Source organism: Mustela putorius, unplaced genomic scaffold (assembly GCF_011764305.1).
Source record: "Mustela putorius furo isolate JIRA1106 unplaced genomic scaffold, ASM1176430v1.1 tig00000407_pilon_pilon_pilon, whole genome shotgun sequence".
Lineage (NCBI taxonomy): Eukaryota > Metazoa > Chordata > Mammalia > Carnivora > Mustelidae > Mustela > Mustela putorius.
The window spans coordinates 23,326,160-23,349,127 of NW_025421373.1; the positions used below are offsets into that span (position 1 = coordinate 23,326,160).

General features: G+C 52.1%; 2 protein-coding genes across 4 annotated transcripts in view; both read left to right on the forward strand.

The window, feature by feature from the left end:
- Positions 1-4,169, forward strand: part of SYNPO (synaptopodin) — a 53,941-nt gene extending 49,772 nt beyond the window's left edge. For both annotated transcript variants that reach the window (XM_045079575.1, XM_045079576.1), the window contains one exon: positions 1,298-4,169. In XM_045079575.1, coding sequence (XP_044935510.1) covers positions 1,298-1,990 — 693 coding nt within the window. In that variant the 3' untranslated portion in view covers positions 1,991-4,169. The remainder of the gene's footprint in view (positions 1-1,297) is intronic.
- A 1,506-nt stretch (positions 4,170-5,675) lies between these two features.
- Positions 5,676-22,649, forward strand: MYOZ3 (myozenin 3). 2 transcript variants are annotated; one of them, XM_004737813.3, is made up of 8 exons: positions 5,676-5,984; positions 6,185-6,328; positions 7,803-7,864; positions 13,816-13,970; positions 14,856-14,924; positions 15,032-15,167; positions 15,602-15,764; positions 18,952-22,649. In XM_004737813.3, the coding sequence occupies exons 3-8, from the start codon at positions 7,804-7,806 to the stop codon at positions 19,118-19,120; spliced, it is 753 nt and encodes a 250-aa protein (XP_004737870.1). In that variant the 5' UTR covers positions 5,676-5,984; positions 6,185-6,328; position 7,803; the 3' UTR covers positions 19,121-22,649. The 2 variants fall into 2 exon arrangements, with proteins under 2 accessions (XP_004737870.1, XP_004737871.1); XM_004737814.3 differs by lacking the exons at positions 5,676-5,984; positions 6,185-6,328 and adding an exon at positions 6,616-6,935.
- Positions 22,650-22,968: the final 319 nt, after the last annotated feature.

The following is a 22,968-nucleotide window of genomic DNA, read 5'->3' on the forward strand; positions in this document are numbered from 1 at the left end:
TTCACCAACTCGGCTTCACCGACTCCTCACTCTCTACCCCATGCTGGCAAGAAGTCCAGTCAGGAGAGCGTGCTGCAGCCTAGCGCTCGAGGACCCAACTTCCTTTTTTGTTCCCATCTGTCAGTGGGAACTTCCTCTCTGCTCAAGGCCTACAAGGAAAAATTAGGAGGTGACCATGGCAACATGGCAAGGGGGTTGGGGCAAAGAGGGCCTTTCCCTAAGTCCTTAGTAATAATGGTCAATATTTTCGCTTTAAATTCTTATTTATTTTTAAAGATTTCATTTATGTATTTGAGAGAAAGAGAGCACAAGCAGGGGGAGTGGCAGAGGGACAGGGAGAAGTAGGTTCCCTGCTGAGCAGGGAGACCTGAGGGGTGGGGATGGGGGCTGGATCCCAGGACCCCGGGATCATGACCTGAGCGGAAGACAGATGCTTAACGGAGGGAGCCACCGAGGTGCCCCTCGTTTAAAAATTTTAGAATAGGGCGCCTGGGTGGCTCAGTGGGTTGGGCCGCTGCCTTCGGCTCAGGTCATGATCTCAGGATCCTGGGATCGAGTCCCGCATCGGGATCTCTGCTCAGCAGGGAGCCCGATTCTCTCTCTCTCTCTGCCTGCCTCTCTGTCTACTGTGAGCTCTCTCTGTCAAATAAATAAATAGAATCTTTAAAAAAAATTTTTTTTTAGAATAGATAATACATCCATAGCTTTCAAGAACCTAAACTAATATAAAAAGTAATACATGAAACCTTTATTCCCACTCCTGTGGCTGCATACCTTGCCCTGTTGGCCCCATGTCCTAACAGAGGCCCACTGGTTAGTTTCACGTGTAGCCGTCCAGTGTGTCTTTATGGTAACTAACATCTACTGAGAGCACTGACTCTCCTCCATGGAATCTTTCAAGACATAGCATATTCTTCTACATGAATTATGCCATTTAATCCTCACAACAGCCCCCAAAGTGTAGGTGCTGATATTATACCCCCATTTCACAGAGGAGAAAACTGAAGCCCAGAGGCTTCCAATTGCTTCTGGGGCTGTAACAACCTGCCCGCGTTCAGGCAGAAGGGCCTGTCTCGGAAGTCAACGTTCTTAACCACGCGTCCCCTGCCTCCGGGTTAAGCGCAGGAGCAGGTGCTGACAGCTGCGGCACCCCGCGTTTTACTGCAGGCACTTCTTTCCTGGCTTGGGTCGCTGCCCTCCCGACTCTACAGTAACAAAGTAGACGCAGTCGCTCCCGAATCCCGGGTCTGGAGGAGCCCAGCACTAACGCCTGCCCCGCCCTCTGCTCTCTCCCCAGGACCGCCGGGAGAGCCTGCCCACCTCCCCGCCCTGGACGCCGGGCGCCTCCCGGCCCCCCAGCAGCCTGGACGGCTGGGTGAGCCCGGGGCCGTGGGAACCCGGCCGGGGGAGCAGCATGAGCAGCCCCCCGCCGCTCCCGCCGCCGCCGCCCATGTCGCCCTCGTGGAGCGAGCGCTCGGTATCCCCGCTGCGACCCGAGGCAGAGGCGCGGCCTCCCAGCCGCCAGCTGCAGGCCCTCCTGGCGCGAAACATCATCAACGCCGCCCGGCGCAAGAGCGCCTCCCCGCGGCCGGCGGGCGCCGAGACCCTGCGGCCCTTCTCGCCGCCCGGGGCGCAGGCGCAGCCACCGCGGCCGCCGCCGCCGCCACCGCCGCGCCTGCGCTCGCCGCAGCCCACCCGGCCCGGCCCCCCCGTCGCCGCCGCCCCCGGGGCCACGTTCTCCCCAATCCCGCGGAGCCCGCTGCCCGCCGGGCCCTCGCCCTGCGCCAGCCCCCGGAGCCCGCTGCCCGCGACGCCCCGGCCTTTCCCCTACCGCCGCTCGCCCACGGACTCCGACCTGTCCCTCGACTCCGAGGACTCCGGGGCTAAGTCGCCCGGCATCCTTGGCTACAACATCTGTCCTCGCGGGTGGAACGGCAGCCTGAGGCTCAAGCGTGGCAGCCTCCCCACCGAGGCCTCCTGCACCACCTAAAGCCTCCTCCGCTCTGGTTCCATCCGCACCCCGGGAGGGCTGGGCCAAAAGAAGAGTTGTGGGCCTTGGTAGATTCCAGCATCCCCTGCGAGGGGCGGGTTGGCGGGGCGGGGGGGGGGTGTAGGGGGAGGATGGAGGGGTAAGGTCTGGCCGCTTTGGACGAGGGGTCAGGGAAGGAGTGCTCCGAGCTTGGGGCTGGGGTAGTGATCCAAACTTGGGTGTAGCCCTTATTCTGTCATTCAGGCATTGTGTGACCCTGAGTAAGACCTCTCCTCTGTCCGACCCTCAGCTTTCCTATCTGTTTAATGGGACTTTGGCCAAAACCATCTGCACAGGTCTAAATTCCCCCTCCCCTCCCATCAATACACATACAGACACGCACACACACCTGCCTCTAAAGAGTCAGGGTGTGGTATATATGGACCCCTAGACTCGCTGCAGTTCAGGGTTCCATACTCCTCCCTCCCTTCCTGGCTCTGCTGTCTGGAGTCTGGCAAATGAGGGGTGCTCACAGGATCCTAAGCCTAAGTTCCCTATCCAGGCCCTGGCTTGACCATCCGCCTGCCTGGCACCAAGTCCCAGGCAGGAGCAGCTGTTTTCCACCCGTTCCCAGACAAGCTCTATTTTTACCATGATGACCTTTAGAGAGGTCTTCCAGGCCAGCTCAAGGTGCCCTGGTGGCCCCTTGGGAGATAAGAGGTGGAAAGATTCCTCTTCCCAGATCCTTCTCGTGCTTTTTCAGCCCCCAGCTCAGACTGTTGGGGCCTCTTACGTGCCGCCAGAGGGGGAGAGCAGGAAGGTAATGGCTGACATCCCCGGCCTCAGGACTTGGGCCTCCAGGAATGCTATAGGTGCCTCCAACCTACCTATCTCTCCTAGGCCCTTTCATGGCAGGTTCCAGGCTCAACGCTGAGCTGGGGAGAGAAGAGTTGATAGGGAGCTATCTGCTCTCCTATGACTTTAACCAGTGGCCCTGAGTTTGAGGTTGCTCACGGGGAGGCAAGAGTTCCTTCTTATGGGAGATATTCAAGCAGGAGCCAGGATGCATAGAGGAGACTCTAGTAGGAAATGGATTGGCTCAGATGACCTCTGAGGGTTCTTCCAGTCCTGAAATGTATTGCATGATGTTAGGGAGGGAGGCAGATGGTGGTGGAGGATTTGTTGGGCAGAATTTGGGGGCAGATGGGCATGGGTGGGTGAGTGAGGGGTTAGACTAGGGGTTAGACCTGTGTTTTTTGTTCCTTAGGAAATACCCCATGCTCAAGTTAGGCTCCAGTATCCATACCATGCCCAGATGGCTGGACACTGTTCTGCCCCATCTCTTTCCTGTTACACTCTGGCCTAGCTTGTGCCTCGGGCCCAGCGACCCTGAGGAGCCTGGCTGCAGACTGGTCTGTCCGTTAGACCTGGGTGGTTCTCGTTCCAGTCCCCAGGAGGGACATGGGAGGAATGCGGCTAAATTCTATAGTTTCCAGAGTTGGCTGGTGGTGCCCTCTAGAGGTTCAGAATATCAGCTTCAGGGTACTAAGTGCAGAGGAGGGTGGGGGTGGGCCACTGGACTTGGCTGAGGATCAAAGAGATGTGGGAGAAAGGATACCAGGATGTTGCTAACAGTGAGGGACCAAGTGAGATTTGGGTATAGGGGTAGACTTACCCACCTATCAGGTGATGCTAGACCTGGAGCTCCTATGTAAGACTAGGGAAAGTTGGCTTCAGGGTGGGAGAAAGTTGGGTGGGGGTTCTTTAGAATTAAGGAGTGATCCCAGAGGGTGCCTAGGGCCTAAGGCTTGGGAACACAGGCCCTGACAGTGGGAAGATAAGAGAGTGTTCCCGCTTGGTTGATGATGAGTGACCATATTGAAGTCCCCATCTGCTTCAGGGTTCCTAGTAGCACGGGAGACTGGGACTAAGGGCCGCTTTAACAGAAGAGACCCTATCAGGCCACTGGTTAATAGAGGGGCATAGAAAATCCACTTCTGCCTGCATTTCCCTAAAGAGCCAGCAGGAGGCAGCCCTGGAAAGCTGCAGTTCTGCCTGGCTGGTTTCCCTGTCATGGCCTCCCCCCCCCCACCCCCCACCCCCATCCTCCCCTCTAGCCCACTAGAGACTGCCTGTGTTCTGTCTCTTGCCTCCTGTAGAATTCATCTCTGGCCCTCAATAAATGCTTCCTGCATCTTTCCGCCTCTTGTGTCATTTTCAGCTGCGTCTAAAGCCCCTCCTCCTCCCCACGGGATTGTCTGAAGGATTCTGCAGGGATGGGAATGTTTGACACAGGGCGAATGGGCGCCAGGCTGTAGATGGGTTCCCAGGGTTGAAATCCTGATCCTGTCTTCTACTAATTGGGTGACCCTGAGCAAGCCCGCTGCGTAGCCAGCCTCAGCTTCCCTATCTGTGCAGGGTGAGCTGGGTGAGGTGGTATTGCCCTGGTCCTCCCTACAAGCCACTGTCACTGGAGCAGGCAGGGCCAAGCTGGGTCAGGGCCCAATGCTGTGCGGCAGGTTCCTTCTGGCAGGTTGGGGCTCCATGCAGGAGGAGAAGTCCCTACAAGAGGTCCCACCTGAATCCAGGTAACCAAAGTAAGCCCGGAACCCAGACTATCTGGAATGCTCCTCACCTGATGGGGGTGTCCTTTGTCCCGAGAAGGGGACTGTGACCCCACTGTGAGGCCAAGCCTGCCCTGGGAACATCCCTCGCCTTCCTCTCTAAAAGCTCAGGCCCAGCAGAGGCGGGGCACAGGAACCGAAGGGGCAGAGCGTGGAGCTCCTGGAGTCCTCAGAGCCCCGGGTTCTTCCTAAGGGCATGTCAGAAATACAGCCTTGGACAGTCAGTCCTGGCACACGGGGACAGGTGCTGCCCGTCCGGGACTGAGCGCACCCTTGCCAGCCCACGCTTCCCTGCAAGTGACCCAGTCTTTATCTTCAGCCAGAACCATCCCCTCCCCGAGCACAACACCGCCCTGCCTACTGGCGATTCCCATCCCTGACACCTCAAATCAAGTTCATCCCCAACTGAACTGAGAAGCCACCACCACCCCAAGCTGTGCCCCCTCACCTTCCTCGGTCACTCAAGCCAGACTGGCCTTTCCCTCACTCCCCACATCTCATCTCGGAGCAGGACCTGGTGATCCCCCAGCTACCCCTCAGGTCCTCCTCCTCTTCTCCATGGCCTCTGTCCCTGTCCCCTGCAGCCTCCCCTTCTCCCACCTGACCACAGTCACATCTTCCTGCCTCCAGACTGGCCCCCTCCAACTCATTTTTCACCTGGCAGCCCAGAGATATATTCAGAAAATGCCAGCCTGACCGCTCCATTCCACTGCTTAAACTCGTCAGCAGTCCTTTCTAAAGCACACTTGCCTTTGGCAAAGCCTGCTGTGATTCTGGCCCACCTGTCCGGCCTCAACTCTCAGCTCTGACCCATGTCTCAGCTCTGGGGCAAGTTCTGGCTCTGCTTGCGGACCCCTGACATTATTCCACACAACACGGCCTCTGCCCGCAAGGCCTGGGCCCCTCTGCCCACTGAACTCCCTCCCACTAAGGAGCCTCCCAGGCCCAGATCAAATATCTCCTCTGGGAAGCACCTTCCCCATCCCCCACCCACCCAAAGGCAGAGCTGGTGGCACCCTCCCCTGGGTACTCCTAGAGCATTTCCCATCATGCATCGCAAAGGCTTATTTTTGGGTCTGACTTGGGCCTGGCGGAGCTCCTTGAGGACAGAGCCCTGCCTTATTTATCTTCCGTCCATCGGGACTCAGTGCAAGAAGGTGGAGGGAGAGAGAAAAGGAGGGAGCGGAAGGAAGAAAGAAAGGCAGGAAAGAAAACAGGAAAGAAGAAATGAACAAGTCAAGCAAGGCTATCAGGGGAAAATTCATTGATTCATGCATCCATCCATTCATTCATTCAACAAATAGCGGTTGAATTCCTATCAGGCCCCATTCTAGGTATTAAGGATACAATTAGCAAGCTCAAGTGACTGGCAGCTGACTCACCATTCCCAGGTGACTCTGGTGTGTGCGTGTGTGTGTGTGCGTGCGTGTGTGCAAGCCCTTCCGTCTGCAAGGGCCTGCTGCCGGGGCACCTGTCTTCCCCAGGGCCTGGTGCTTTTAGCATCTGTCCCTGGATCCTGTTGCAGCCCGAAATAAGGCTGTGAGCCACTACAAGGCAGGACTGATTCTTGATTCTCGTCTGCTGAGGCCAGAGCTGGCTGCAAAGGCGTGCCCCACTCAGACTGGACCAAGGACCACCAGCACCTACACGACCACTCAGCTCTCAGCTTCCCGACAGAGGTGTTAATCTTGAGGGCCTGACATTCCCTCCTGCACACTGTGGTCCCGCCACTCAGGTACCAGGATCCTAGGGGAGCTCGAGGAGCTATGGGGTGTGGGTAGAGGTGATGAGCCAGCTGTCAGAGCCCCAGCCCCCAAGCAGAGGAAGGGCCCTGCCAAGGGTCTGGGAGCTTGGGGCCTCCAGGAAGCCCGGTGCCTGGTTTGGGAGGGGCGGGATTTAAGCTCTAGGTCATTCTAGATTAAATGGGAAGAGATGGCTTGGATTCAAGATGGGCAGAGGTAATTGCTCTGGGTGGGACTTCAAGGTCTTAAGGCTGCAGAGGGAAGCGGGGCCCCTGACAGTGGGATGAGGGCCCTTCCCAGGGTCTGCGCATGTCTGTAAGGGGAGTGTTTATCAAGAAACAGACCCGTGCACTGTGGCCTCCTGAGTGGTCACAGTCGGAGTTCAGTTCATGGCCCTCACCCCAGATGCCTGCAGACCTGCTCAGCTCTGATATGGTTTGCGGGGTGGGGGATTGTGGGTGCCCTGAAGCCCATCTGTGGATCCCATGATCTAGGCCAAACTTCTTATGCTACAGAGACACGTGAGGAATCGAGGCACAAACCTGGGGAGCGGCTTGCTCACAGTCGCAGAGGAGGTCGGGGACACGGATTAGACTCCAGGTTACCCAACTGAGTGCCCGCTGCCTTGGGGCCGTGTGTGGGTGTGGGTACAGATGGAGACAGACTGTTTCTTTCTAAAGGAAGGAGTGTAGAAAAACCTGGAAGCAAAGCACAGGGATAGTCTGTCGGGAGACTCAAGAGCTCTGGCTTCTCTCCTTGGGGCAAGTTAGGGAATCTGGATTTGGGACCTGCAGGAGTTCTCTGGGGCTCTGGACCTCATTCTGTTTGTAAATCTCCTCCAAGGTCTCTAGAAAGTGTCATGAGGTACAAATGGGGGAGGGGAGATGGAGGAGGAGACAGAGTAGGGGTGAGCGAGAGCACCCTGTAGGTCAGCTGAGGGATGGGGCGTAGGGAAAGGGGTGATGGGTCTCTTGGCTTTCTTGGACCAACCTATGCCCTCACGCCTCAGAGCCAAGTAATGGGGACAGAAGGACAGGACCAGTCTTGTAGACCCTAGCACAGCCCCAGCCTAACAACCCATCCTTTCTTTCCCTCCCTGATTTCAACCTCAGCCTCTGATTAGAGCTCATCTGCCTCAGCGGGTGACAGCTGTCTGAGACCCCCCCTTCTCCCCTACCTCTCATCTCCCCCGAGATTGCCCCCTGAAGAAAGAGTGCCTCCCTGGCAACATGGGAAGCAGATTTGTGTGGCCTCTGGCACCTCCTCTTGCCTTCCCTGGACTTCAGTCTCCTCCTCCTCTGTACACAGAGACCCCCAAAGCCCTGTCCAGCTCAGACAGCCTTCCTCGAGACTGGGAGGGGGGGGCAAGGCAGTTCAGAGCTGAGGCTGCATGTCCTAGGGACTGGGAGGACATCTGGGGAGGGGTGGAGAAGGGCTCGCCCATTCGCAAGCATCTCTCTTCCACAGGATGATCCCTAAGGAGCAGAAGGGCCCAGTGATGGCTGCCATGGGGGACCTCGCTGGACCAGGTAAGGCGGACTCTGCCCTTGTGCGTTCTTCAGACCCCACCCTTTCCTGGTCTCAAAGTGTAGCCACTCAGGCCTGTTGGCCTGAGGCCTGGGCAAACAGGTGTGAGTTCCAGGTCAGCCCCGAGAGAGAGTGTTGTGGAATCTGCCACTTGGGTTGGGAAGCTTCCCAAAGTATTGGGAGGGGCCTTGCCTGATGCCCACATACCCAGAGGCTGAAACTGAATGCCTTACACTGGGCCCTGGGCCTAACAAAGTCCTTACCTCAGCCCCAAATTGAGCATGAGGGCTCTGGTCCCAGTTCCAGCCCTAACTGTGGTCCCAAGCTCCCCCGCTCCCCGCCACCACAAGTGCCCCTGCTTCCTGTCACTGTGGGTCTCCGGGAGCCCCTGTGGCAGGAGATAATTGTCGAGGGAGAATGGGGACAGGCTGGCCAAAGCAGGTTCCCCAGTGTGACTCAGACCATTTCACTTGAAAGTTGGCTCACCCAATGAAGAAATCAGTTAAAATACATGTTTATCACCATATGAGACCCCCTCTGCAACCCCCAGCGTAATTTTGGAGTCCGTTGATTTGGCCTACTTCAGAGCATTGCAAGTATCTTATTTTCAAAGAATTGTTTAGAAGATTTTAATTATTTATTTGGGAGGGTGATAGAGTGAGTGTGCACACAGAGGGCGAGGGAAAAGCAGAACAGGGAGACTGACTGGGGGCTCGATCCCGGGACCTGACCTGAGTGGAAGGCAGACGCTTTACTGCCTGAGCCACACAGGCTTGAAATGGGGATTTCAAGTATTTTAAAAATAAATTCAACTAGGTCAGAGCTCTCACCCTACAGTGCAAATGATAGTGAACGCTGCTGTTGGCTAAAAATGCAGATTCCCAGCATCTACCCCCAGGATCCCGATTCAGTGGACCTGGGGAGGGGGGCGGGACATGTGCCTTTGAGACAAGTGCCCTGGGGGGTTCTGGAGCACATGGACCATGCCCCGAGCTCCGACAGACTGTGCTGTAAAGACACCACTGCTGTCCTGCCCCATGCAGCTTCTAAGTATTTCATCCTCTTGTATGACTCCATATGGGAGTGGTCCTAACCTATTTCACGTGTTCTTGCCTCCTTTTGTGGGCATCAAGTTTCCTTTTTTTAAATTTCATGATTTTGGGTGCTAACATAAGCCAATTTTGTGAGGTATTGATGCTCTAACTAGAAGAAGCAGGCAATGCGTTCTCTTTTCCCTTGGCTAAGTAACTAATTAATTACATTCCCCCAAGTGTGGACACATATCATCTATGCCAGACTGGAAATGCATCCATTGTTGGCTGTTGCTAGGGTATTAACTCAAGACAATTTTGAAACTAAAGTACCATGACAAGACAGCCTCTGTAAGGTAATAATAACACAGACACCGTGATTATGTACTTCCTCTGGGTCAGATCCTGTGCTAAGAGCTTCCTTGCTTCCTGTTATATAACCCTCACAACAACGCTGTACGTTAGCTATTGTTGTCCCTATTTTGGTGACGAGAATGCCAAGGTTCAGGGGAGCTAGGCCATCCCATATCTAACAGTTGCTAGAGCTGAGATTGGATTCTAGATCTCTGTCTCCAGAGTGGCTTCTTGACTGCACGGTGGTGCAAAATAATACATCCCTTTCATAAGATATTCAGACAAAACAGATGTGAATGACTTTGAAAGTGAAAGTCCCTCATAATGGGACCATCTGGAGATAACCACGGTTAGTACATCTGTGTAACTCTGTCTTCCAATCATATATAAACGCATTTATACAAATGCCTGTGCACATGGGCTGAGTACTATACGCGTGCTCTGCAGCTCACCTTTTCCTTCACTTAGCAGCCTAGTAGGGACTCCCTCCCATGCTGGCATGCTGTCTCTCCCCCACCCCTGCCCCCCGCAGCATGCATCCTGTTAAATATACTGATACACCCCCCCCTCCTGGCGGTCACGCAGGCTCGTCTCGGGTTGGACCCAGAGGAACAGAGCTGAGCATTGTCACACGAGTGACTTACCGAGGTCACGCTCTCAGGAAGAGGGAAATGATGGAAGCAGGATAGGGCAGGGGAAATGGCTCAGCAAGGATGTGGGCTCAGCTGTTGGCCCAGGTTCGGCCTGATCCCGCACGGGCTCCAGAGCCTGAGTGGTTCTGCAGAATTCATCCCATCCTGAGCAACGGGGCCCTCAGCCCTTCTGCTCAGTGGAGCAGTGCTCACAGAAGGGGGCACTTGGGACCCTGAGCTGCAGATGAAGGGCATCTGGGCAGCATCCCCACGACACGGTGGTGTGGTTTTCACAAGCTGAACCCTCAGCGCTATCAATAACCGTCTCTATCTTCAGGCATGTTTCTTCGACTTTTCTCCCTAAGAATAAATGCCTAAAAATAGAACTGTTTTATCAGATAGATTTTATCTATAACTTTTTTTTTTTTTGAGCTCAATTCATCTGGTAGTATCTGACAATATGATGCTAGGGGACTTTTTATTATGTATTTAAATATAGTCTTTCATGCTTTTAGTAGGCAGTATCTTTCATTGTTAAAAAAAAAAAAAAGTGCAATTTCCAGCCCTCCTCTTCCTACGTCCCATAAATAGTCATTACTGATATTCAGCATATCTCCGTGCAGATTTTTCAAAGCATGCAGAAACATATAGTACTTGTTTTTCTAAATAAATGAGTGGGATCTTAGAATACAGATTCTTCTGAAACTTAACTTTTTTCCCCTCTTAACCTACAATGGGTCTCCTCCTGTCCCTACCATGCAGGAGGTCCTCTCTATTTGCTTAAAGAAAAAAAAAAAATCATCAACCTCCTTTTTTAAAAGCCTGTTTGGATTCCATTGACTGGACTGAACCACAGGACTAGCATGACCCCCACCCCCTCCACTGCTGCCTGGCAGCCCCGTCCATCTCCTTGTCCCATATGACTTGCTTAGAGGATGGTGGCGATCTCTGTCCCCAAACTCCCGATGCCTCCTCCCCCGTCCTCCTTCTCAGCAGATGACCTTGTTTCCTATTGCACTGAGAAGAGTGAAGGGACCAAAAGAGTCCAGTGCAAGCTCCCTCCTCCCCGTCTGGCTTTCTCAGTTCTCCTTCCCCTTCCCTGCGGAGGATGACCTCTCCCGGTCCACACCCTCCCCTTCCCTTTCTTCGCCTCTGTCCCGCTCCAGGACAGTCTTCCAGTCCTGGAGTCTGCCCTCTCTCTATTGCATTGTCAAAATTTCCCATCAACTAAAAAACATGCTTTTATTTCTCCCTCTTAAAAACAAACACCTCTTGATTCTCCCGCTGCCTCGGTCCCATGGAGCGCAACTCCTCAAAACTGTTGTCTACGCTTTCTCGCCTCCTCTCTCTCCCTAACATTTTATTAAGCTCACTTCCAAACACACAAAAATAGAGAGTGCAAATCCCCATGGTCCTCCTTTCGCTCCTGGAGCCCAAAGCAAAACCCAAAGAGCTTGTCGTTTTATCCCCTCGACACTTCAGAAGGCACCGAAAATAATGAAGAGGACGTTTCCTTACATACCTCGAAGATGTTAGCACACTGAACAAAATTAGCAATTTCAATTTAATACCAGCTAATGACCAGTCCCACAGTCAACTTTCTCCAATTTTCTAGTTTGTGTTAATGAGACTCCAAGAAGGACCACTGTTGATCTGGTGGCCGGGTCTCTTCAATCTCCTTGAATCTGTAAGTCCCATACATGCCCCAACCCACCCGCCCCCCACTTTTTTTTTCTTTTTTTTCCCAGGTCATTTATTCCTTTAAGGAACCCAGGCCAGCTACCCTACAAAATGCTTCACATTCTAGATTTGGTTCACTGCTTCCTCGAGGTGTGGTTAGAATGTCCTTCTGTCCATTTTCTCTCAACACTTTCCAAGAAGATTTTCACACCCAAATACTCCATAGAAACTACTTTTGTGAAGATGACCCATAATAAGGTCCTGACACTACGGAGGACGGTCAGTTTTCTGACTCTGTGAGCCCCCCATCTTCCCCGAAATGCTTTTATCACTTGGTTTCCAGGGCAGCACACTCTGGCTTTACTCCTGCCTCACTGGGCGCCCCTTCCCAGGCTCCATGGCTGGTTCCTCACCTCCTGGGTCTGGGCACCGGAGCCCCGGGGCTCAGGCTTCAGATCTCTTTCTCCCTCACATCCCCGGTGATCTCATCCAGGCTCCCGACTCTAAACACCATTTATAGAGCTGGAACACCAACCTCAGTGTATCCGATTTTAGAGGTGGACAGCTCTGGCCATGCTGTCCACACGTATCCTTTTCCTACCGGTGTCATCACCCTCTGTCACCCCTTTCCTCCCAGAGCCTCCCCTTGTTGGGAAGTGTGTCAAAGTGGGTATATTGACAGCGGGGGGCGGACACAAAGGATATGGATGGGTTCCAAAACTACTAAGAACAGCCATCAGTCCTGGAAACCCTCTATGTGGTTATCATAATGAGTCCTCACTCTGAGAAAAGAAAGAAATGTAATGGTCTTCATTAAACAACAACAACAAATACCATTTGTAAGCTCACCATGCCCCAGTTTTTACCTCAGGTCAGTCTCTCCCGTGAGCACGAGGCTCCCATATCAGGCTCCCTCTGTCTCTGCTTCTCTGCTTCCGCATCTGCGAGGCTCTTCAAACCTTCTATGCCCAATTCTGCAGGCGATGAGGGGATTTGAATATGGATTAGGCATTGTATAAAACAAAACAAAAAAAAATGGGTCTACTTGCCCAGGTGGATATCTTTAACTGATAAAAAACAAGTTATAAAGCATGTATAACTATGACTTCATTTTGGCTGAAAACTCATACATGGCTATATAGTCTTTTTCTGATAAAACTTATTTATTTTGGAGCACCTGGGTGGCTCAGTCGGTTGGGCAACTGCCTTCAGCTCGGGTCATGATTCTGGAGTCCTGGGATCGAGTCCCACGTCGGGCTCCCTGCTCAGTGGGGAGTCTGCTTCTCTCTCTGGCCTTCTCCCCTCTCATGCTCTCTCTCTCAAATAAATTAATTTAATTTAATTTAAAAATTATTTATTTTATTTGAGAGTGAGAGAGAGAGAAAGCATGTGAGGGGGGAGGGATAGAAGGAGAGAGAATCCTTAAGCAGACTCCCAGCTGGGCCTGGATCTCAGGTGGGGCTCTATCCCAGGACCCTGAGATCATGATCTGAACTGAAATCAAGCATCAGACACCCAGACACCCAGGCGCCCCTCACATATGAATATATAGTCTTTGAAAAAGATATGAATGGATATACACTAAGGTGTTAAAAGTAGCAACCTCTGGGAGATAGAAATGGTATTTTTCTCTTTTCCCCTTATATCTGTATTTTCTAACTTCCTTCAGTATACACACACACACACACACACACACACACACACACACACTATTTTTATAATAATAAAAGGCTATTTTAAAATGGAAAGAATACATGTGTAACCCTGAGCTCCTGCTCTTTCCCCATCTCATCCTCCTCCGGCCCTCCCCATCTCAGGGAGTGGCTGCCCCCAGGATGAGGACAGACTGGATCAGGCCAGAAACCCCCCTCCCCCTTCCCCAGCAGAGCTCGCTCCCCTGGCTTACCTTTAGAAAAGTCTCTAAAATCTGACCATTTCCCACAACTCCAATCACTGTGGGCAAAGAACTGCAGAGGAAATTCATGGAATAAATACAAATGGCCAAAGAACGTCTATCTGAAATGGAGCTCAGTTTCACTGAGTGTCAAACGCATGCAGATGAAGCTCTGAGGTGTCATTTCTGCCCACCACGTAGGCAGAGTCCCCAGAACGGTGACTCCCAGTGTCAGCAAATGTGGGGAGGAACCGGCATTCTCGTACACTCTAGCAAGTGCTCAGAGGCTGATGCCCTCAGAGGCGCAGCCCCGAGGGCCCTGAGGGATTGGCGGTAAGAGCTCACTCTGGCCTCTCTGGCAGCCCCTCTGCTGGACCTGGGCAAGAAGCTGAGCGTGCCCCAGGACTTGATGATGGAAGAGCTCTCGCTACGCAACAACAAAGGATCCCTCCTCTTCCAGAAGAGACAGCGCCGGGTACAGAGATTCACCTTTGAGTTTGCAGCCAGCCCAAGGATGGTGAGTTCATCCCATTGGGCTTCTAAGGGAACTGAGGCCCAAAGAGGGCCAGTGGTTCGCCTAAAGCCAATCAAGGAGCCAGATGAGGACATCTGGCCCCTGGGGAGTCCCTCCAGCTCCAGCTCCAGCTGGAAAGGCTGTGATGTTCCTATTAGATTGAGCCCCTGACTTGCTGTGTGATTCTAGAAAAGCAGTATCACCCCCCAGATACAAAACATGAAGTGGAAGGGGCAGGGCGTGCTGTGGGAAGGAAGGGATTCTGGCTCCTATCAAAAGAGCTCTGGGCTGAATTTGCAGTGAGCAGGATTTAGACGAGACTTAAGCTTGCCCTTAGGGAAAAAACACAACTCTCTTTCTCTTCGTGACCCTAGCAGAAGGAAAAGGCCAGAAAACCGTCTGCCAGTAGCGACAAGAATGGCTTATCCTCTGGCTTCAAAAAGTCAGGGGGCAGTTTCAGTTACTTGGAATGAATTCACACTCCACTCAGTTTTTGGACTCAACAGAGGGTGCCTGAGAGGGGACGATGGGGCAGAATGCAGAACAGTAAAGACAATAAAACACCTACTTGCAAGCCAAGCAATTCGTGTGTATCATCGCATTTAAGGCTCATACAACCCTATAAGCTAGATAGTATCAACACTAATCCCATTTTATAGATAAGGAAACTGACACTCAAGAAGTTTATGTGCCCAAGGTCAATATTAGTATAGCAACTAACATACAGAGAGCATTTCTCTGTTCCAGGCACTGGGATTAGCACCCTATGTTATTAATTCATCCCCTCACCATCCCCGAGATGTGGGCACTGAGATGATGCACCTCCCCCGCCTTTTTTGGTGGTCCTTTCCCTCACTGAGCCTCCCTGCGGTCTATTTGCCCCCACAGATCGTGGACGGAAGTGCCAAGGGGAAGATTATGGGGTCGAAGGTGACAGGATCAGTGGAGCTGGGGACGGTGAGTATACAGGGAGGGGAGCCCCCATAAGAGGGGAAGTTGGGGGAAGGGACCAGGCAGCTCTATGCAGCAGACCTTGGCTTCTGAGCACCCGCCCCTGTGCCCAGGTTGCCAATGGCCCTGAGGGGCAGAACTGCCGCTCTGAGCTCCACATCCCTCCAGCCTCATCCCAGGGCCCCGAGGATACCCAGTCCGCAGCTTTCCCCACGGAGCGCGCCTGCAGTCCCAGCGCCCTGGCACCAGGTGAGGGCCTCCCCCAGTCCTGGGACCGGGGCTGTGGGACCAGATCCTGATCCCGGCAGTGCTCCACCATGGGGCAGGAACCAGTGCCCAAAGAGCATCTAGTACCTCCCGCATGGACCCCCACACCCCTCCGCAGACCTAACACAAGCCCGGAGAGGCGCAGCAATGTGTCTAAGGTCACACACAGGCCAGAGTCTACACCCCAACTTGAAATTCCCCTGCTCCAGTCCTCCTTGCTTCTAGGGATGGGGAAGGATTGGTGCACTTTGCCGGAGCAATTTTGGTATTTTATTCCCCCTGCCCGCATCCCAGCTCCAGGCTTCCCTCCCCCAACCCTATCCGTGGGGTGGACAGGAGTGGGGGATGAGGGGAAAAAAGAACTCAGCCACCTCCCCCCGCCGCCCCCTCCCCCATGAGCCCTGCTCCATTTCCAGGCTATGCTGAGCCACTGAAGGGTGTCCCGCCAGAGAAGTTCAACCACACGGCCATCCCCAAGGGCTACCGCTGTCCTTGGCAGGAGTTCATCAGCTACCGGGACTACCAGAGCGATGGCAGAAGTCACACCCCCAGCCTTGCCCAGTATCGAAATTTCAACAAGTAAGGCGAGGGGTGCATCTTGGGGATAAATGGCTAGGCTGTGCAGGTACCCATCACAGCATGGCAGGGGCTGCATTTCCTGAGCCCTTTCACATGCCAAGCTCTATTGGAACACTTTCACATGGATTGAGCACTTGCTAGAACTCAATCGAATGCTTACCTCGGAACATAGTAGGTGCTCAAGAAATGTACAGGCCATGAATGGGTGAATGTGCCACACATCTTGTTGGTTTCTCCACACAACAGGGCAGGGAAATGCTGCATTTTTTTTTCCCATTCTGCCAGTGAAGGGACCCACTCAGGACCAACAGCAACCTGCCCAAAGTCATGAAACAAGGAGGTGGCAGGTGCGGGGTCCAAGTCTGTGTTTGTCTGACTCCAGAGCCCAGTTTCTTATTTCCTCCCTGTTGTGTGCCCTCTCTTTGGTGCATGTTCCTCTGCGTGGTGCCCCTATCTCACCAGTCCTCGATCAGCTCAGCCTTCTCCTCACTTTCCTCAAAGGTCTAGAGATGGCTTTGAAGTGTATCAAAGTGGGGGGCAGTGGTGAAACTTCGGCCGCCAGATGTGAGAGCCGCAGAGGAGCGGCTGTACTATTTAGAGCAGGGGGTCTCAATGTGGGCTTACATGCATTACATGCTTATCTCATGTGGGCTTACATGCTTACAGGTGAGGACTCCTCGCCTCACTGTGTGACCTTGAGCAAGTGACTTAACCACTCTGAGCCTCTACTTCCCCATCTGTAACAGGAGACCGTTACAGTATCTACTTTGTAAGACTGTCATGAGGATGGCATGAGAAGCCATAGGCAAAGTTTCTACCAAGTAATGAGCTCTCAATAAACAGTAGCTATTAGTATTAGTATTGGTATTAGTTACAGGCTGAAATAATGGTTGGAAAAGCTAATAGGGAGTGGGTGCCTGGGTGGCTCAGTGGGTTAAGCCTCTGCCTTTGGCTCAGGTGATGATCTCAGGGTCCTGGGATCGAGCCCCGCATCAGGCTCTGTGCTCAGCAGGGAGCCTGCTTCCCCCTCTCTCTCTGCCTGCCTCTCTGCCTACTTGTGATCTCTCTCTGTCAAATAAATAAATAAAATCTTAAAAAAAAAAAAAGAAATAAAAGAAAAGCTAATAGGGAGAACTAGAAAGGGATAAATTTGGTGTTCTGCCCCAGAGGCCCAAAAAGAAATCCTACGAGTCAAGACAGGAGCCTGGCACTGGAGGAAGGCTTTGGGCTGGGGGATGCATTTCACCTGCAGTTGTCTTTCTTGAGCTGATGCTATTTCTGAGAAATGTTCCTCTGGTCTGGGTGGCATTAAATGAGAAAGAGGAGGGCCCACAGGAGGCGGCCATGGTCCAGCTTTTCTGGCACCTGCTCAGACCACATGTGAGACTGTCGGATACCGGGGGTGATCAGCCCTGAGAAGAGACTGCTCAGAAGGGAGGGGATCCCCTCAAACAGCTGATAGCCAGGGAGGGCCCCCATGGGAAGAACTGTGCCCAACAGGCACCATGAGAGCCACGAGCCATTGGCATGCATTCTGGGGTTTCTGCCAGGCCAAACTGTGTTCTCTTTCCCCCTGGGGCCCTCAGCCCCTACCTGTGAGGCTATGTACCCTCAAAAGACATTGAGTCCTGGGTGCTGGGTTCCGGGCTGGCCCCATGCTTCTCAGGCTGCAACTAGGACAAGAGGAAACACATTCCCATCAGCAGGAAGAGGGCTTTAGAATGTCCTCAGCTCAGGCCCCCTTTGAGACAGAAGAGCCAACTGAGGCCAAGACGGGGGTAAGCAACAGTGTAAGTGGCCAAGCTGTGTTAAGGATCCAGGGCTCTGGGCTTCCAGACAAGGGCTGGATCGTGAGGCCTGTGCAGCTTGGAAACTGCCCAACCTGTTCTCGAAGGGCCTGGCTGTTGCCGCCACAGCCGGGGTGGTCTGGGCAGCCCCACTCTCCTGGCTGGAGCCCAGGCCCTGGCCTGAGGCCTGCCTTTCTACCCCAGGGGCAAGCACTCCTCCATTCCCACTGCTCCCAGGCTTCAAGGAAAACACTACATGAGCAATGCTTTTTACGTTTTTTTAAGATGACAAAATAGTTTAAAAATAACATCCTTATATTCTCTTACACACACACACGCGCGCGCGCACACACGAACGCGCACACACAGGCAACTATAAATAAAGAGAGGGTCCTCTGTTCACCATCCTCCAGTCCCAGTTGCCTCCCCAAATTCCCAAAGGTAACACTGTGGTCAGGTTGGTGCATCTGTTTTCAGGTCATTTTCTCCCAGCAGTTCCAGTCCTATAGTGAATGGCATTGTTTTATGTGAATGTGTGCGTTTTAATACTTTGTATCTCATTCTGTAACTTGCTTGCCTTTTTGATCTTTTAAAATCTATCCTACTCAACACGCACAGATCTTTTCATTCCCTTTAAGCGGCTGTATGGTATTCCGCCATTCATCTGTCTTGTTGGTGTTCTGCCTGTGGACATCCGGGCGGTTTCTGGTTTTCAGCCACGTGCTGCTCGTGCCCGTTTCTTTTTGCTGTGTGTGCACGTGCTTCCCTAGGCCCTGTGCCTACAGGTACAATTGCTGGTTAACAGAGTTCGCACATTTTTTAGATTGAAAAGATCCTGCAAGTTGTCCAAGGTAGGAGCACTAATTTGCCCTCTAACCAGTGGTATCTGAGTGAAACTTTGCCCACCATCTCACCAAATTTGCCACATTATCAAATTATTTCTTCTCACTAGTCTTACAGGTAAGAATAGTGTGTCTGTTATCATGTCCATCTCTGGATTCTTAGTGCTCTTTCTAACCCTCTCTTCCCTCTCTGGCCTGGGTGTATATTGTCCTGAGGGGAGATGAGCGGAGGAAGGAAAAACCCCATTCCAGCTCTACTGCCTTCCAGAACTTACTTAAGGGGAAACTAGAGTTTTTCCTGGGACTAGCCAATTCTATCTTTGAAAATTTCATGCCTATTCCCAAGCATCAAGCCATCCCCACTAGAGACAGGCTAAGGAACGGGCAGAGCTGCAGAAACCTGTTAAAGATAATACAAAGCCTTGCCATATATAGGTGGGAAACTGAGGCCTAGAGGGAGGTAGGGAGGGGCCCCCACATGGTGACCTGCATGTCAGCAGTCTGCTCTCCAGTGCTCTCCCACACAGCCTACTTCCCCTGCTGCTTTTCTCTCCCCAGGACCCCGGTGCCCTTTGGAGGACCCCTGGTGGGGGAGACTATTCCCAGAGCAGGCACCCCCTTTGCCCCGGAGCTCATCAGTGGCTTGGAACTCCTTCGCCTCAGACCCAGCTTCAACAGAGTGGCCCAGGGCTGGGTCCGCAGCCTCCCTGAGTCTGAGGAGCTGTAGCCCCAGCCCGAAAATTCAATTCCCCTGTCTTGGTGTTTGGGTAACATCTTGGAGTCAAGACTTCTGGATGGCACTTCCCAGTTTATGAAGGGGCTCTTCACACACAAAACCTTATTACAAATGGCCTCCGCGGCCACAAAGTTTAGTAGTCCCCAGATGGGGTGTGTTTCAGAATTTCCTGGAGATGATGGTTTGCGTACAGATTTCTGGCCTGCCCTAGACTTGCAGCATTCAAATCTCCTGAGCTGGGGAGTTTCTATTAGTAACCACACTCCCAGATGATTCCAGTGAAACTTGTTCATGGTCTGTGTCTTTCGGCATCCGAGCCACCAGTGAATTCACATCCACGCCTCCCTTCCTTCCTGCCATGGACACCAGCTTATACTCCCCCGACAGGCAGCTTGCTAGTGGCTGGTTAACCTATGCAGAACTCTGATAATCAGAAAGATTCCCTTGCATTGAGATGCATGTCTAAACATTTGCTAAGTACCTACTGTGTGCTGGACACCCTGCCAGCCCAGGGGAGTGTGTGGTGAGTATGCCTGGGCCTGACCTAGAGGAGAGAGGGCAGTCAGGAAGGCAGATTCGTAAGCAGTAGTTCGTGTTCGTTTCCTGACAGCACGCTGCCGACAGAGGAAGAAAGTGCCATGGTCAGGGGGATGTGCCCCCTGGGGATGGGATAGGATTCCTGGAACCTTCTCAGAGACTTTGAGTAGGACCCCAGAGGAGGAGTGAGAGCCCCCGAGGGCAAAGGGGGTCATGGGGAGGGCATTCCTGCCCAGTGGACTAGCATGTGCAAAGTGTGGAATTGCGCCCAGGAGGAGGAGGTTATGTTCTGGAGAAAGGAGGGGCTGTGTTAGAGGGTCAGTGAGGGCCAGCTTTGGGGTTTCTTTACTAAGGAGATGGGGGCAGGTTTTAAGCTGGGGAGTGATGGGTCTTGCTATGTGGCAAGATTGGGCAGGACTAAGACCAGAGTCCAGGAAGTCTGCAGGAAACAAGGTCTAGATTTGGGTGATGGCCGTGGGGATGGAAAGAAGGGGCACCCCTCATCCCTCTGGGCACCTTATCGGTCAGCTGCAATGTGGGGTACATGTAAGGCCCCCTTCTTTCTTTTCCTCTTCCACTCACCATCTTGTGCAAGCCTCAGGGTAAATCTCATCCTGGTCTCTGCCGGGGCTAGTTCAGGACTAGATCCAGTTACTAGGAAAGGAGAGAAAGGAATGCCTCTTAGTTCAGCTGATGAGGAAGAGGACAATAACAATGCTGGCAGTGGTGGCTGCTTTTTACTGGGTGCCTCAGTGCTTGGGCTGGTAGTAGGGTCCCACATATCCTATTTCTTATTTCCAGTTCAACCCTGAGGGAAAGTTATTGTCCCATTTTACAGGACGTGCATATCTGGGCTCGAAAGAAATGGCTTGTTCAGGGCCAGAGAAAACATGGGAATGTCTAGTTCCAGTGGCTGTCCCTTTTCGCCACACTGGGTGGCCAGGCCAATGTCCACTCACTATGGAACCATCTAAGCACAGTGTCTTGCCTCGGGGCTTTGAAGTGAAAAGTGCAGGTTGGGAAGTTAGGCTGGATGGGGTGGGCTCTAACTTCTCCTGCTAGTCATGTGAGCTTGAGCCAGTCATTTCTCACTGTGAGGTGTCCATCCCTCTACCTGTAAGATGAGGACAAGGCCAGAAGCCTCTGGATAGGGCAGTGGTGAGCACAATGATGGACGCATACCTAAGAAGCCATCAGTCGTTATTAGGTTTCATGCAGCTCCTGCTCTTGCCTGGGAAAGATGTTCCTGTTCTTAAAAGCTGGCTGCAAGATGTCAGTGGGGTCAGCAAAGCTTAAGCCAGAAGGAAAGCCTCTAATTACTGTTGGGCTCCCAGGGGACGTGGATGTGGAATTAGCTCCCTCTGCTTTCTCCCTGGCTCCCTCTCTTGGGGAGATGAGGTGGTGAGAATCCAGCTAGTTCTAGAATGCCTGGGGTAGTGGTTACATTTTCCTTTGGTTCTGGACTTTCACTGCACCCCACTCCATCTCCAGGGCCCAGCAGCCTATTAGACTTGCCTGCCATTGATGTGTTGTCTTGAATTGGGGGCGGGGGTACTGTTGAAAGCCAAATCCGCATGAGCTGAAAACCAACTGTGAAAGGGTCTGACCCATAGAAGAGAGGATCTGGACCCCCTTGGACTGGCTATGCTGTGTTCTGGACAGTGATGGCCACCACCAGCTACAGGATAGGAGAGCCTGCTGCACCTGAAAGCAAATCCACATTATTTCTTCTGATGATGTGACTTTTGCTGAAGTTGCTTAAAGGAAAAAAAAAAAAAAAAGGGAATGCTTATTATCTAAATAAACAAATAAGTAAAACGTGGAAGGATTGGACCACATAGCTTCTCCTGTGTTCATAGACTTTCCCAGCCTTCTGCATGCAACCTTGTCTCCATATACTGGAGGTAACCAAGGGTGACAGTTTAGAGCTTCTAGACTTCTAAGAAGCCTCGATTAAATATGTAGTGCGTAAAGGTGCAGAGGTGCAAAACTACTTCTTTGTTTAATGAGATCATACCTTTTGTACCATTCTGTATTTCGCATCTTTATTCAACAACAAGTGAAACATGGGTCCTGAAAAAGCAGAGCATTAACCTTTCATGTAATTTGTGGGCCTAGCGAGCCCTTCATATAAAATCCTGTTCTTTGCCTGTTCATATAAAATTCTATGCTTTTGCCTAATCTGTTCCTTACCTAAATGAAGTTGTATGGTGATACGGAAGTGTAAAGGACTGAACCAGTAAGGATGTTGAGAACGCGGACGCGCACTACGGCAGCGACGAGTGGAGGGGAGCTGGGTTTCGTGTAACAGCGCGGGCACAGTGCAGGCACAAGTTGGCACACACGGGAAGGTGGATACAAACACGTATGTGTGTGTTGCAGGGAAGTGTTCACATAAAAGTCAGGATGGGGTTAACTTTGGGAGGAAAGAAAGGGGGGTGACTGTGAAGGGATAAAGTGTTCCTGGGGAAAGCTGGACAATTTCTGTTCCTGGATTCGGGTGATAGTTACATGGGTGTTCACTCTAGAGTATTAAATTTAGTTGTGCATCTGTATTTTATGCGCTTCTTCTATACATGTGTTATATTTTACCAAAACAATCCCACCTTTTAAAAAGTGAATGGACAAATCAGTAATAGATCAGATGTATCTGATAAGAGAATTAGTGAACTAGAAGTGCCCACAGTGTTTCACGGAGAGGTGAGGAAACTAAGAGTATGAGAGAGAAACCAAAAGACGTGGAGAATAAAATGAAAGCGTCTGACAGTACTGACAGGAATTCCAGAAGATGCTTTAGGATGACTGCGTTTTCTCCAGATTTGGTAAAAGGCACAAATTCACACCATCCTCACCTTGTCATGAAAAGGGATATTAAATCCACACTTAAGAACCACTTTTTTGAGGAACGCCTGGATGACTCAGTTCATTGAGCAGATGCGCCTCTGCCTTCAGCTCAGGTCCTGATCTCAGGGGCCTGGGATCAAACCCCAAGGGCTCCCTGCTCAGTGGGGAGTCTGCTTCTCCCTCTCCCTCTCCCACTTCCCCACTTGTGTTAGTCCTCATGTTCTCTTTCTCTTTCTCTCAAATACAATCTTAAAAAAAAAAAAAAAAACCCACTGTATTGAAATTGCAGAACTCCAAAGTCACAGAGAAATTTCAAGAACGTTGAAATTACCTACAAATTACCCAGATGAAGAAGCTAGATCACCTACAAAAGAATGACATTTCAAATGACAGCAATAATAGAAAAATATCTTCAAAATATCTTCGAGAGGTGAGAGCAAAATAAATTCATTTTCAGA

Coding starts and splice junctions, on each gene's coding strand:
- MYOZ3 (XM_004737813.3), top strand. CDS start 7,804: ATGATCCCTAAGGAGCAGAAGGGCCCAGTGATGGCTGCCATGGGGGAC. Junction 13,971..14,855: donor TTGCAGCCAGCCCAAGGATG/GTGAGTTCATCC, acceptor TTGCCCCCACAG/ATCGTGGACGGAAGTGCCAA. Junction 15,168..15,601: donor TCCCAGCGCCCTGGCACCAG/GTGAGGGCCTCC, acceptor CTCCATTTCCAG/GCTATGCTGAGCCACTGAAG.